Source organism: Orbicella faveolata, unplaced genomic scaffold (genome assembly GCF_042242905.1).
Source record: "Orbicella faveolata isolate gen_17 unplaced genomic scaffold, um_ofav_v1 contig_35, whole genome shotgun sequence".
NCBI classification, from domain to species: domain Eukaryota; kingdom Metazoa; phylum Cnidaria; class Anthozoa; order Scleractinia; family Merulinidae; genus Orbicella; species Orbicella faveolata.
Genome location: NW_028301564.1, coordinates 12,831,982 through 12,847,359, shown reverse-complemented (window position 1 = coordinate 12,847,359; position 15,378 = coordinate 12,831,982). Strand labels below are relative to the sequence as shown.

Sequence of the window (15,378 nt, the reverse complement as noted above, 5' to 3'; positions counted from 1 at the left end):
TTCTTTTTGAAACTAAGAAGTTCTTATACAACAAAAAAGAAAGAGCAGGCTGTTCATGATGAAATTTATTAAGCAAAAAGAAACGCTACAAAATAAATACAAAAATAATAATTAACATGTAAATTCCATGTTGCCGTGCGTCTGTTCAATAATAGATGGCAGGTGACGTCAAAATGTGGTAAGAAAAACGTTGCACACGAGGCGATCGCCAAGAGTGTCACTGATGTTCTTACCACATTCTGACGCCTTCTGGGATCTATCACTGAACAGACACACGGCAACACGAAATCCACTTGTAATATTCTCTACTTGCACAAATCCCATAAAATACCTCTTTAACCCCCCACAATTTTGCATAATCATTGTTTGTAATTTCTCCTGGGACATGAAGATGTTCCAACAGAAATCTAAAACAATGCCTATGCAAATTATTGGGGGTAAAAGGTGTATTATGGGATTTGTGTGAGTAGGAGAATAAAGAAATACAAAAGAATGTTAATGACGTCATTTATACGTGTATCCTCCAATAGATCATCAGTAACAACCAGCAAAAATGCTGACTTTATTATTATATTATAAATTTGACGGGTATTTCACAAGAGCCTTTCAAATTTTGTATTCAATCAGTGATTAGGATCAAACTTATTGCAATGGAACCCGCCTCACGGCCACTCCGTTAATACGGCCACCTCGTTATCACGACCACTTTATTCTGGCCTGAACAAAAGTTCAGTCAGTCATTTTCTTACTCCAAGAACCTATTTAATATGGTGACCAGATTAACAGGCTTCCACTGTATAGGAAGACACAGTGAATCCGGCCCCCATGGGCACTAAGCATCATTTACATCAATACAGTCACCAATATCCAAATGAGTTCAAGTTCAGACCATCTGGGACCTGAGATAACTAAGTACCTTCCACATGGAGTTTTGCAAGCCATTCTTTTGATTCTCTCTCGTTATCAGTCACTCAATTGTTTGTATAGCATTGCTACATGTAAAACCACACAAAGTATCTCAAGGATTAAATTGCAACCAAAACTACGGGAATAGAGCGGCAGTCTTGCAGTTCACATTTCTGTTATCCACGTTCAACATGATTTGAAGGCAGAAAGATGCAAAACTCTATTAGTTATACCGTCTGGAAAATTTGCCAATTAACTTTAAGGACCATTTACATGTATAGTGATCCTCAACTTTTTAATTCTAATAAGCAGCTACTCCTATGCAGACGCAGGCGGTTATGACAGAGTTGTCACAAAACAGGATCTATGTTGAAGAAAAAAAGAAAGAAATAGTCAATACTCTGAACGTTTTGAGAAAATGGGAATATTTGGGCCCTGTTCGTATTGGTATATTAAAACGTCTGTTTTGCAGCTGTGCTAATGAGTAGAACACCAAATGTCATTTACAACATGCAAATAGGCAAGCGTCATTGTTTTACAAGAATTCTCCCAGAGTGTGAAGATATACAGTCAACATAAAATATTGTCAAGCAGAGATGCAACAAGCATAATGGAAATCACTAACCACAGTCTACTATATTCTGGGAACTACCACTGACCTTACTTGATGCATTTGGATGATTACTGTGGGGGGTAAGGTGGAGCAGTTGCAGTAGATGGTGCTGAGGGGTAGGGTGCTACACCTCCAGGTGGCTGCTCCGGTGGGTAGGGAGGCACTCTCCCAGCTTGTCCAGGAGGGTATGGTGGTACTGCCCCAGGCTGTCCAGGAGGGTACGGTGGGGCTCCCCCAGGATAAGGAGACACTCCACCAGGTTGTTCAGGGGGGTAAGGGTAGGGTCCGGATTTGTCTGTGTGATTAAAATTGACAATCAGAACTATGGAAAATGAATCTGCAAGGTCTTAACACAACTCAAGCTTTTCTGTGGGGTGGGGGGTGGGGTTTTAGTTGAGCACAAATGCAAGGCAATGGCTGTCACATTGTATGGCTGTTGTTTTGGATTTTGACCCTTTCAGATCAGAGTTGCCTGATTTCATTATAGGTTGTCAGGGCAGAGGTGATAACGATACTTATAATGTGACGACATACACTGTAGGGGATGGAACACTGACAAAATTAATTGCAAACAACCATGCATAATTGCACCTGTTCCAATCATTTCCAGGAGAAACAAGAATTGGGTTGAAAAATCGGACAGTCAATAAATCTAGGGTAAAGTTAGTGTTAGACTGAGCGGAGGGAAATGACTCCCAAAGCATCAGGAGTTTTGAAAAATTGAATGTTCCAAAAATATGCATTCCACTGTAAATGCAACAAGTAATTTTGAATACTAAGACAGTATGTAATGCGACATTGGTAAAGGGATCCTAATCAAGTAGCGAAGAATATACCGAGGCTAAGTCCTGCTGCTTATGTGTATGCCGTAGATTACGAGCAGAATATTAACACATGGTTCAATTCAGACATACATGTATTGTACAATAATGCTGAACTGTGTATCCAAGGCCTTAACATGCATGTTAAAACATAACTGAACAGCAGGCTTTACAGCATGGTTTCATTCGTTTGTTCGTTTGTTCGTTTGTTTGTTCATTCGTTCGTTCGTTTGTTCATTCATTCATTCGTTTAAACCGCAGAAAAAGTCTTATCAGTAATTAAATCATCATATAGTATATATCTAGTATTAGGACCTCTATGTAAACCACTTTTAGTGATGGAGCTTCCTAATAAAAGATTGTTACTACTACTAAAATTTTACTTCACTGCAAGAAGAGAATAAACTGCTATTAGTCCAAATAGGTTATCAGATTAATATATTAAATTGATCACATGGTTCAAAAAAGTACACAAAACATTGATTTCATCAACTTTACCTTGCGGTGGGTAGCCTGTCCCTGCAACCTGGCTGTAGGGTGGAGGTGCTTGAGTGGGATAGCCTGGCTGTTGAGGGGGTCCATACCCTTGCTGAGGGGGTGGCCCATAGCCAGGTTGTGGAGGAGGTGCATAACCTTGCTGAGGGGGTGGTCCATAGCCCGCTGGTGGGGGTGGAGGAGGATGCTGTACAGTCATTTGTTGTGCTGCAGCTCCTTGTTGTTGTGCCCTCATGGCTTGCTTCCTTCTGTATACACACACATAGCAAATGCAAGCGATAATAACTATTGGAATGATAATGCCAACCACAATTCCAATTATAGAAGTACTTCTGCTGCTTCCTGATCCTGTTTCTGTTGAAGTAAGTGGAAGAAAGATAAAAGTTGCTTTCATCCTTGATCAGTGGTCAAACATATATAAATTACATCGTAAATATACAAAATATAACTAATATTTAACAATAAATTATTATTCACCAAAGGCGAAGTGAACATTAGTGAAAACTCACTGAGACAAAGTTGAGGTGAATATTCACCAATGTTCACTGGGCCTGAGGTGAACAATTGTTTAAGTATAATTTTCAGAGGTGAATATCAAGAACAACAAAATAACGGACTAAAACATAAAAACACAGATGCAATTGTTTGTTTGCATACTGGTCAGTGTAAAACGCAGACTGCAGACGAGTCGTAAAATGCAGACTGAGGGTAAGATAAAATATTAATAATAAAAAACACCAGGATCAAATGCAGATCAAATGAAGACTTGGGGTGTTCGTACGCATATCCGTAATTTTTTTCCCCAAAATCCTGAAAACTCAAACCAAAGGCATCTCCTAGCCTTATTTAAACGTTACATCAGAGTAAGAGAAAAATTTTGAAATCCACTTGTCTGTCGGACAACCATCATAGAGAATTTGGTTGTCCGAGACCCAAAAGTGCTTGTCCAAAAAGATTTATTCAAACTGTATTTAGAAATAAAATCAACTCAACATGTGGCTTTTGGTGTATTTTAATTTATAGCAACATTAATTGTGAACTATTTACAAGGGTACAAATGTTATTAAAGATAAAAAAAAAAAAAAAAAAACGAACATTTTCGACTTTATTACAAGTAACTCACCTTATACCCAGTCCCTGCAGATACGATGACTTTATTGACTCAAAAACATTCAGGTGTTTTTTTTCTTTTTCATGACATTTTAAGCCTTGTAAGTAATTTAATTCTCCTAAACCTAAAGCGAATATCACTGCGTTTTCTCTTCTTTTCATAATCCTGCTTTGCATGGACCTTGCCTTTCTTCTTGCCATAACTACCCGAAGACTCAGTGGATTCTTTGCTTGATTATTTGGTTGACTGGTTTGGAAGGAAAGAAAACAGCGTGGACTGACGCTTTTGAGATTCCGCCATTATTGACTTAAATTTAGAGCCTGGGGATTAGTCTTAACAGGCCTGGTTACTGAGGTCAGATGAGGTCACCGAAACAAATGAATGGCTGTGGAATAGCGAAATTTATAGGAATCTTTACACTAATTTTTTCAAGTTAAAGGTTTGCTGTTATAACCGTTAGACATATTTCAATTCTACTGCAACTTGAAGTCAATTTTCCACTGTTTCTGTAGTTGTTTAGACATCAGAAATGTGCTTGTCCCACGGACAAGTCATGTTTAAGATTTACATGTCCAAACTAAATTTCTACTTTTCCTGGACAATCGGACATAGGTTTTGGCACACCCTGTATATTATCAACCTCAAGTTCTTGAACTCCCCATTTTGTTGAAACAAGTTTCCCACAAGTGCCTGAACTAATTGCAATTCTATGCATCTTACCTTTGTTTACGTGTCAGCCATTTTGAATTTTGTCTACGCGATTAGGTCTGGGAACGACCAACTCTTGCAGCGCATTTCTTTTTTTTTTCCTGTTCTCATCGACAAAGTCCTAATGACGTTCAAACCACCGCCTGTCTTAGTTGCTTCAAATGGCCTTGGAGTTGTTCAGAACACAAGGCAAGCAAAACACGACAGCACAACAACTGGGCACGCTAAACTTGTAGGTATCGAGCCTACAATGTTTGTGAAAGACATTCAATCTTTGTACTCAACTTTAATATATCAAGAGGTTTGTAAATTGGTATTTGCTGAAAGGTGATAGTCGGCTATCCAAACATGGGAAAATTAGAACATTTCGCCATTGTCAAATAATCGTTAGTATGACTTTACTGAGTGAGGCCTATGTGTGTTTCATGAGTCCTGACCTGACATTTTACAGGTACAAACACTCTTTATTTTATCCTTATGACTCATTTTTTATTATTAAGGTCATTCCACTGAAATAGAACCACGACCAAGGCAGGCAGAGGAGAGAGTGCCTGGGGACAAGGTTGAGATAGAACCTGCACAGAGATTTTTGTCAAACTTTGCCTATTGATTGTCTATGTTATAGGAACTTAAATTTTGAAATAAAAATGAGGGGTCCCCATGTTCGTTTAGGAGCAACAGAACCTTGTTTTACCTCATTAATCCTTATAACAGCACCATGATTATAGTCACGATTGCTTGCTAAATTCACGTTTTCGACGATTACTTCATGTTCTCCACTGAGAATTGGTCCATATTTATTTTACATAGAGAAATTTGTTACTCAATTCAAAACAACAGAAAAAAATGATAGGTCACCGTACTTGTTTTCGAGGTAATGATGATTTACTTCTATGGCGAGGTCCAGCCGTAAAGAAAAAGGCGCCATTTTTTAATGCGTGCACACTAATCACGTGTGAAATTATGCACAGTAGGGATGCACAGTGCAATACTGGGGAATGACCTTACGGTTTGCATACACGTATGCAGCCATAGTTTTAATAATAAGCTTACAATTGTACATCGATTGCCAATCAATTTACCCATAGAGCTTGGCAGTAAAACCAACGAGCGAAACACTATGAAAAATAAATTCATCCGGTACCCTGTTTTATCGTTGTTGACTTCATTCACAGTTGTCATCATTGCCTAAAAAGGAGTAGCTTTAGTTTGAAAAAAAAAAAATTTCGGTCAATCCATCTGACCTGCTGGCAATCGATACAAACACTGCGTTTACAATTCTTATACGTCTTGAATACGAGTTCTTGAAAAGCTTTTTGGCCCAAGGGTGACAGCAGTCATTTTGAAATTTCTCCATCCCTTCAAATATCCTGGACTTGGAGTAATGTCTTTTGAATAAAATGAAAACTTCATTCAGCAACTGTCTGCCATGTTTACTTGCCACGATGGCAAAGATGACGAGCTTAATAACCAGGCTCCAACGGGGTGAATATAGCATTATATGATGAGCTTTTTGACCAATCAGAATGTCCAATTCTTATATTCACCTCTTGAAATTATACTAATAACAAATATTCAGTATCAGTCCTTAAAATACATTTTTCAAAGATTGAATATTCTGAAAGTGCATTTACATGTATTTACCAGTAGATTTTAGATTTGTTTATTTCCTTTAAATATGTCCTTTCAAAGAGGACTGTTTTGTACGCTTAAAGGATATTTACACCTGGTAAACTAAAGGACAATTTGCATTATTGTACATATAACGCATTATTCTCGAACAAAGAAATCTCCTGGTCTTTTACTCCGAAATTAAATGTCCATCAAACTTCATAGAGGGTGTTGGACACTCATGTAATAACAAGCAGTACATTTTGTACTACTGAACCGAGTTCTAAAAGTAGCCTTAAGGAATGAAGAACTTTATAATATCACTTACTTGAATCATACATGACATATCCAACAACGAACCCTCGATCAGTAAAAAAACTGTTGGATTTGAACCTGATCCAAATTCTCCTATCAGATGACGTAAAGTAAAATGGATTCCGTTTCCCACACATTGAATCCTTTATTGTGTCTGATCGATCATATGAATCTCCACTTCTTCCCCCTACAAAGGTATTTTATATATATAAAGCACTATTATGAAACACCATACACAGTACATAAATTGAAACGCAACTATTAACATTCTAAATGTTGAATAAATTCACTCAATGATACATGTACGGGCACAGATTTTCAAAATTCTCAAGGGCCAGCACTCTGTCCACCCCCCACCTCCCCCTCCCCCCCCCCCCAATGCAGCAGAGGGTAACCCACTCTGGCAATCTTCCCCACATTGTCACATGTATTGCGACCGAATAGTGCTCCACCTACTTTACAATTTCTTCCTGTTGTTCTTTATTTCAATTTGAAAAGCCTGTATCTCAAGCTACTTTGTGGACCAATCAGGATTAAACAAAACACAACCATCACTCGCTCGCACAAGTTTTACTACAGTCTACGCACTTTGTACTGTCTAGATGTATTTGCGTACAGTTTTGATTGGTTAACTGGATTGTCTGGGTCCTTTATGATTGGCAAGAGTGATTACGCTGCTTTTGGTTTTACGACACTCAATTAAAAACTGCTCTCTAAATGGCATTGTCACAATAAAAGCCACGATGATGGTTTTCAACTTGGGAATTACATGTAAAGCAAATGTTCTACTTACCTTTTATTTTCAGTTTGTCCTTATCACACCCAGAGTGATATTCCAAATCAACGTCCATAACAGCAATTTTAACATTTTTTCCAACCTCAACGTCAATCCTCCAATAACAGTCCCTAAAAGTTGGGTAATCCCTAGGCCATCTTGGAGAACTGAAAACTCCAGAAGTGGAGGTCAGAGTCTTAGGGGAACTCTCGTAGTATGAAGAACACTCGGCTGTTTGTTAAAAGAAAAAAAAATACAAATTTTCAAAATTTGGTAAAAGATATAAAGCAACACCAGGTTAGAATGAGCAGAATGTTATTAAAATAGCTAAAACAGTTCACAATTTATTAAATACAGGTTAGTTTCATTGAATAAAGATCATTGTATAGCAAGGTACTGTAGTCTTGAGGTACATATAAATCCAAGCATGCTTGCTGGCTCTTTCTTGATCGGAATATTGCCATAGACTATTTCCATGGAATTGGTCATAAGCCATGTATTTTTTTGTTTTTGAAAGCATGGCCTGAGTGCCATATAACAAAATACTTACAAACATAACTTGCTTGAGCCATATTGGGGAACATTGGCCCTCAGATGTCTGCACTTGTTCCGTACTGCCACGACCTAGGGCCACTATTCCACAAAACGGTCCTTGTGCGGGGTTAGTAAGAGGTTTCGAATATTACGAATAAAATCTATTAAGTTGCATAAATTAATGTACATGTATTTACATCTACCAACTATATTTGTGCCGACTATTACGCAGGACCACAAGGAAACAGATTAATTAAAATTGAACCTAATCTAAATGTAATCACTTACCCCCAACACCACTTGGCCCGCCTATAATTAAAACAAATGAAAAGCAATCAGTGTGGAGCAGCACATAGAAAAAGATGCAATACATAACCATCCAGCACATTCCATATTGCAATGCACAACGCTTAGTTGCATTTCATAGCACGCCATATTACATGTTTTGTGCTATTAACGTTAGTGATGATCATGGCTAACTCAAGCTGACTGGAATGTGTTGCCTTATTCCACATTCTTTTTCTGGGCGATTGAAAGTTCTGCACAACGAAATACATTTGAACCTCCCATCGCGACCACCTATCCTCAGGGACCTGTTTTCCAAAATACCAACAGTTTCACAGTCAAATCACTATATTTAGAACCTCCTGTATGCGACCACCTCTCGTAAGTGAAAGCAACCACTTTTAGGGCTAAAAGTTTGAAACTTTCTTTTGTTTTCAACCTCCCGTAAGCCACTTGACAGATAATAGAGCAGAAACTGGATAATAAGGTGTTGTAACATTATCCCATTCCTGGGTTGTAAAAGATACGCAAATTTCTCAATGGGAAGTACCAGATTTTTCTCAAAATTGACTTTTCACACAAATAAAACAATTAAAACTTGGGGTAAGTCTCTTCAGTTAGCATATGCTAATGAGGTAAAATTTTGACCCAATATGGTCTAATCTCTTGCAAGCGACCACCTCCCTTAAACGACCATCTAGGCTTGGCATATTAGGTGGTTGTTTACCGGAGGTTCAACTGCAATGTAAAAATTTGCTGAAAATTTTACTTTTATTATCTTCCATCAGTTCATGGCATCTACACAACATCTTTTAATTCAATACCAAGCACTCTGGGAGCATAATATTATTAATTTCCCATCCCATGCCATAGTAAATTTTTTTCTAAATTAATTTAATTATTTTGGCTTGAAATTGCAGTTTTACACTTAACAAACATGTCCATGTACATGTACATGTACACTGTAGTCATATGCCTCCATTTCTTACTCAATTGAACACTGCTTTTTAAGGGTGCACTTAATTCAATGAGTGGGTGTCTCATTGAGGATTTATGGTACATGGAAATCAGTCATGTATGCAGACAAATTCTTTCCATTTACAGTCGTGAAGAATTCCCATTCCTGTGAATTTTTTTAATATACAGGGCTCAACGAAAACTTAAATTCCAGCTTGCCCTCGAGACAGGTAGCTCTCAAAGTTTGCTTGCCCTGGGCAAGTCTTAGTTTGCTCTTTTAATCAATGATTTTGTAGACAGATGACTTGCTTGATCTCTTGCCCATCAGGCTGGTGAGAATGAAAAGTTACTTGCTCAGAAGGAAAATATATGTGTACTTGTCTGGGACAATGGGAGGGCACTTTTTTCAGCCCTGATACAGGATTTTTATTAATTTTTCACATAGAAGGGCATGTGGTATAAAGTAGGCAGGTACCTGAATTAGTTGAGGGCCAAAGGCCCAAGAAGCTAGGGGGTCCAGGAGCGTGCTCACCCAGAAAATTTTGAAAAATTGAACTCCCAGGAATGCATTTTCCTTGATTCTGAGAGGGAAATTCTTGTTTTGTCATTAGTCCTCATTTACACAATTCTACTGGAATTAAACAGTGCTAGACATTACAGAATTGCTTGCTAAAAGTGATGTGTTACGCATTCCATTTTGGTTTTATTCTCTGGCACTTTTAGTTTTAGCAGAGCCTGTAAGTCCTGAATTTATGTTTTTCTATTCAGCAGACAGAGAAATGATTTTTAAGCCTGTGTTACAAAACACTTAGCTTTTTATAGGCTATTCAAGTAAAGCAATTGCGTTATGTGTAAATTTCATGTTCAGGTTCAGTGCACTATAATCAGATAATAAATGCAAATTAAGATTAGTGCTCATGTACATATGTTACTGTTACTGATAAACCAGCATGCAAAACTTGAAATGCATTAAATTACTAAAGCTAACCTTTTAACCTTTTGGATACAACTGAAAAAAATTATCCAGGACCCCTTGAGATCTGCGTTTTCTCATCATGATGAATTTGACCATTTTAATGTACAGAACCATGAGAATGCATGGTATTACAAACATGCAGCATGTCACGTGTAAGAGTTATGTACCAGCACAGGCACTTCACAGGAGAAAAGCCTGATGAATGTAAAGTGCAACTGCCCAAAAAACACTTTTCTTACAAAAGAAATCAATGCAAGGTAATTGACAAAAAAGGGTTTTTAAAGGTATTACCCAACTCACAAAGAATAGTTAATTTTTGTTAGATGCTGACATGTGTATTTTTGTTTTTTTAATTTTGTACTTCACATACTTAAAGAAGCCGGGTACTCCTTTCAAAGTAGACAGGTGCCGGTAGCCGGCTTCTAATAACAACCCTGCTGATATAAAGTGACCTGTGCCTAATTTAATGTAGCATACCATGTCCAGCTTAATTCATTTACCACAAGTATAATAGCATGTATACATGATTGTATGAAAATAAAATTTCAATTTAATTACCAGAGAAAAGAGAAAACCTTGAATAAGAGCCTCGAAACCCATGGCCAGCGCCAGAGCTGTTAGAATGGAACTTAATATGCAGGCAGTTGTCAGGGGAGTACACATTAAAAGGCATGTCTGGTAAACGATATTCAGCACAGTATTTTCCAATTGAGCGTCTTCCACATCCAATGTATATCTCCACATAATCATCGTAACAGTCTGGCATGTTACCCTTGATGTCAAACGTAGACCACGACAGCTTGATTCCGTAACCAGAAGCAACTTGGATGTCATACTGGCAGTTCAAGTTGTTGGCATAAAAAGAACTAGTCGAAAAGGATGGTGATGATACTATTCCAGTAGAAGCAGTAAATGTCTGGTCACAATAAACTGAAATAGGGGAAAAATAAGTAACACCAGTTACATGTAGTTTAGTTAATGGTAAATAACTTATGGCACAGTGGCAGTTAATGATCTTGCCACATGGAAATCCACAACTAGTGAATTTTTTGGATTTAAATATCTTAAAAAAAAAAAATCTTAATTGACCACTCCCCCAGTGGGGCTTTTCAGGGCCAATGAAACCAAATGATGAAACAAATAATGCAAATGAAAATAACATGGTTAAAAACCCCAACTAGTGAGAGGCAGACCAGTTGGCTATTTACAAGCATGACCAAGGAGTTGAACTAGGGTCTACTGAGAAACAACTCCAGCAAAGTGGTCAGAGTGGGACTTGAACCTGCGGCCTCCGGATTTCAAGTCCAGTGCCCTAACCACTCGGCCATACTGCCTCCGTTACATCTGTCTGGCTGATTGTGTTTTGTTTCTTACATGTTCAAATTAAACCTTTTTATTTTCTGCAGTACTATAAATATACAATTACATTAAACAAATACTAGCTGTTCAAACAGCTCCCACTTTCTATGCTGTACACATCTCATTTTATACTAGTCAGACTGTCATTAATAGATTGAACTACAGTAGCCAGTACATGTACGTGGAGAGCAATATTATTATTGAAGTTGGCAGGCAGGCAAGCCTTTTTGAACTGAACTATTTATCAGAAATTTAAAAGTTCTGAAGATGTTCAAACCAGGCAAGCAAGGTGGTTCTCACGACCAGTCAATTTATCTAATGCTACCCTTCCCCCCCCACCCGTACCTCTCAGGCCCCATTTATATGGTCTCAGGCACCCGAGACAACCCTCCCCCCTAGTTACTGTATCCAGGCCAAGGTAACTTTTAGCTTTTTTCTTTGCAATATCAACCAGTCGTTTACATTAGAATTGAGAACCTGTCTTGGGGGGTGAGACAACTTGGGTGGGCAAGTTGTCTTCCCTCAGCAGGTAGGGTAACCCTGGCAAGCGTGACCACTTTTCTTCGTAATATAAATGCTTTGGCTTGCTTGACCAGGACAACTCTAAGCGTGTTGAGTGTTACATAATGCCTAGATTTAGGATTTAAAGCAGAAATTTGTATCAAAGAAGTGAAAATTAACTCGGCAAAACCTACTGTGATCGAACGACCGAGGGAAACTCAAAGAAAGAGGGATATCTGGATATTTGATTGTTCAATAAGGGTTATGAATAATCACGCAGGGTCAACTTTGACTCAGCCTACAGGGACTGTACATTAATTTTCACATATAATAATAATAAACACTCAGTCAAGTTGCCTCAGGGGGAAAATTATCTTGGGTACCCGAGACCATAACTGGGGCCTCACTGTAATTATTTTCATAGAAAGTAATTTAAATTAATACCATCTTACCTGCAATTGCAACTTTCAACAGTGACAGTGCTGTCAAAACCAGAAAAAGTTTAGTGAAACCTCAGCATCAGATATCAAGATAAAGACAACTCATACTGGCAAGCCAAATAGTTAAATCCTGATTGAAATTACCTTATTGCACAATGATATGGTACATAATTTGTCTATCACTCAAGTCTTAAAAACTGGACCCCAAAGTACATGTCCAGAGTACAATATGCTTACATTTAGAATAAATCTACTAACATTCATCACATTGCTGCTCTCTGATTGGCTACTGACTACTATCTAATCTGAACATTGTAGATTCATGTATATATGTACATATAGTGAGTAGCCTGCCAGTGTGGCTTTGTTAATAAAATGACAGCCACTTCTTTGCATTTTTGACTAGAAGCTTTGTAAACACTAAAACAATTAGATAATGAGCTTGAGATTTTTTTGTGTGATTAAGTTGACTCAGGCTGAGCCTTAGTCAACTATCCACATTACAATCCATCAAATATTTTCCCTCATACACGATTGGTCTAAAGGTGCCATGTGACCAAATATTCCCTTGCTAAGCCTGAGGAATATCCAAATGAATATTCCCCAATTTTTAGATCCTGCGTGACAAGAAAATTATTTAACAGACAATGAACACAATAGCCTCCAACTGACTTTAAAAACATGCTCAGATAGTCGTCCTTCAATATTACCTGTTCCCCAAAGCTCACTGTTCACGTCTCAGAACAAATAAGGTCCACAGACATATATCCAAGCATATTTTTGTGCCAAATGGATGCTATTGTTTATGTATTTTTGTGTCAGATGGAGGCTATTGTTTATATAGAAATCTTGAGTATATATAATAATATTCTAGTTCCCAAAGGGGAATCTGGATCATCCCAAAGGAATTGAACCTTGAGTCAATTTGCCACAGCCAGTACTACAAAGACAAATCAGATGCAGTATTTTTGCTTGCCTACTGATTCTCTCTGTCTCCAAGCTACACATCATTAAAAGCTTCTCAAATTCCCACCACAAATAACCAGAGCCATGTCTGAATTAATTAATAGTGACTCAGCATTTCCAAATACATGTAATATTGACATCCGTCACTTGCATAATAAAAACAATTTTGGTAAAGGCATCAGCGCTTTCAAGGCTTCATTCAAGGTCGATTTCATGTTATGACAGCTACATACCTGTTAGTAGTTGAAGAAACATTATCTTCCTAACTGGAATAAAGTTACCTTCACTGCAAAATTTAGTCAGATAAAAATTCTGTAAGGGAATTAACGACAGAACCTATCAGCGTAGAACTGTAAGCTTGTCATGAGCTTCAAAATTAGTTTATGGCACATATCCAGTCCTACATCAAAGTACACTGAACGTCGAAACTAACAACAAAGCTTTTTGAGCTTAAAAGGGAATCTTTATTCGGAGTAGAAACCCATAGTTTACGACATACAAAATATCTGCATGGCCACCTGGTAGTGCAGCTTTCAAAATTCTAGTTGTTATGCAAACAACTGTCGCTAGACTGTTATTAACGAACACAGCAAACACACTTCCCGTTACAAAACAGGAACAAACATCTATAGACCCGACTAAAGTTTCCGCAACGATTTCATAAATAAACAAGCTTAAAACAAGGTTCCTGTACATCTTGAAGTTATCGCGATAATGTGAACGCCCTAGCTTCGCCATACACTATGTATCTATGAGGTGAATTTCTGCTCACCGTTCACTGTAGGTTGTCTTCAATCGTTTGTTTTCTTCCAGTGCAATTTCTCATCCACACAACGGGATTAAGCAATCCAGATGACGGCGAGAGTGTGTCAGAGAGGGGAAGGTTGTGAAGAACAATGTGAAGAACACGCTTACAAACAGTCAACAAACATCCGCCTCAACCTCGTCCCCAGGGCCTTCTCCACTTTTCATGCATCTGCTACAACGATAGGGCTCAGGGAATGTAAAATCTGGAATATCGTAGGACTTCCGGAACACCAGAATACCTGAGCTGTACAGCGCCGCAAATGATCCCCGACCGCAAATGATCCCCAGACCGGAAATAATCCTCAAATTGGACCGCAAATGATCCCGAACCGCAAATGATCCCCGATGTAGACCGCAAATGATCCCGCCGGAAAACGAGGAATGGCATGGAGCCTCCTTCCATGTTTTTATTTATTGATTTTATTTTCATCATCCAAACGATAAATGTAAAGAAAAGATACTGACAACATAAACTACAATTTAAATATAATTCTCATGGTAATTCTCATTTTCTCTCGACAATTCTTCCAAGATATCACGGAGAAAAACGATCGTAAATAGCGATACCATTTCTCAATTGGCTCAATCTACAACAATAATAGCTTAGTACCACCAGTGAGAGCGATCGTGAGTATTCATGACAATTTGGTCCTACGAATGATATTCTGTGAGCTAGAAAATCCGCATCTCAACACTTCAAGCCGGTTTGGCTTTCGCATCTGCAATTTACAGCCTGAAATTCCATGCTGACGATCTAAACGTGTACTGACTCTGGACAGGAGAGCTGATTGGTCAAATTGCATGGTATGTTGAGCGATCTAACTGTTACCTTCATTACCCGTGGGAAACATAAGCGGAAAACCGAGAAACCGGACATTATTACGAACTAAAACCGTAAGCCGTTTTCGTGTAAGATTTTCAGACCAACGAAGTCTTACCTCACGAACAACGTTAACCTGATACATGGGTTACCACTGCAACCCGATATCCGCTAAAAATTTCTTGCTACTGATTTTTAAAATCTATAACAAGAGTACCCTGAGTATCAGAGTTTTCTTTAGTTCGCGTGATTAACCAAAACCGGAAACCGCACTTGAAAAGTCTCTAGTACTCACGGTATGACCGAACGTGCAGGGGAGAAAATTATACACGATTTATAAAATTGAGATGTAGAATATCGAGTGACTGATCTGACTTT

The 15,378-nt window shown here is 38.2% G+C and overlaps 1 protein-coding gene and 1 pseudogene across 3 annotated transcripts; one reads left to right on the top strand and one right to left on the bottom strand.

The window, feature by feature from the left end:
- Nucleotides 1-15,378, top strand: part of LOC110054725 (uncharacterized) — a 534,050-nt pseudogene that overhangs the window by 219,756 nt on the left and 298,916 nt on the right.
- Nucleotides 48-14,333, bottom strand: LOC110051127 (tolloid-like protein 1). 3 transcript variants are annotated; one of them, XM_020757118.2, is made up of 10 exons: nucleotides 14,146-14,333; nucleotides 13,607-13,685; nucleotides 12,420-12,449; nucleotides 10,666-11,037; nucleotides 8,178-8,198; nucleotides 7,374-7,586; nucleotides 6,594-6,767; nucleotides 2,839-3,189; nucleotides 1,566-1,814; nucleotides 48-1,270 (listed from the first exon to the last, which is right to left on the bottom strand). In XM_020757118.2, the coding sequence occupies exons 2-9, from the start codon at nucleotides 13,626-13,628 to the stop codon at nucleotides 1,588-1,590; spliced, it is 1,410 nt and encodes a 469-aa protein (XP_020612777.2). In that variant the 5' UTR covers nucleotides 13,629-13,685; nucleotides 14,146-14,333; the 3' UTR covers nucleotides 48-1,270; nucleotides 1,566-1,587. The 3 variants fall into 3 exon arrangements, with proteins under 3 accessions (XP_020612777.2, XP_089128982.1, XP_020612784.2); XM_089272856.1 differs by having other exon boundaries at nucleotides 1,571-1,814; XM_020757125.2 differs by having other exon boundaries at nucleotides 13,607-13,659.

Excerpts from the sequence above, each read along its gene's own strand:
- LOC110051127 (XM_020757118.2), bottom strand. The coding sequence starts at position 13,628 with ATGTTTCTTCAACTACTAACAG. Across the intron at positions 11,038-12,419 it reads GTTGAAAGTTGCAATTGCAG|TTTATTGTGACCAGACATTT; the intron begins GTAAGATGGTAT and ends CCCCTATTTCAG. Across the intron at positions 1,815-2,838 it reads GACAGGCTACCCACCGCAAG|ACAAATCCGGACCCTACCCT; the intron begins GTAAAGTTGATG and ends TTAATCACACAG.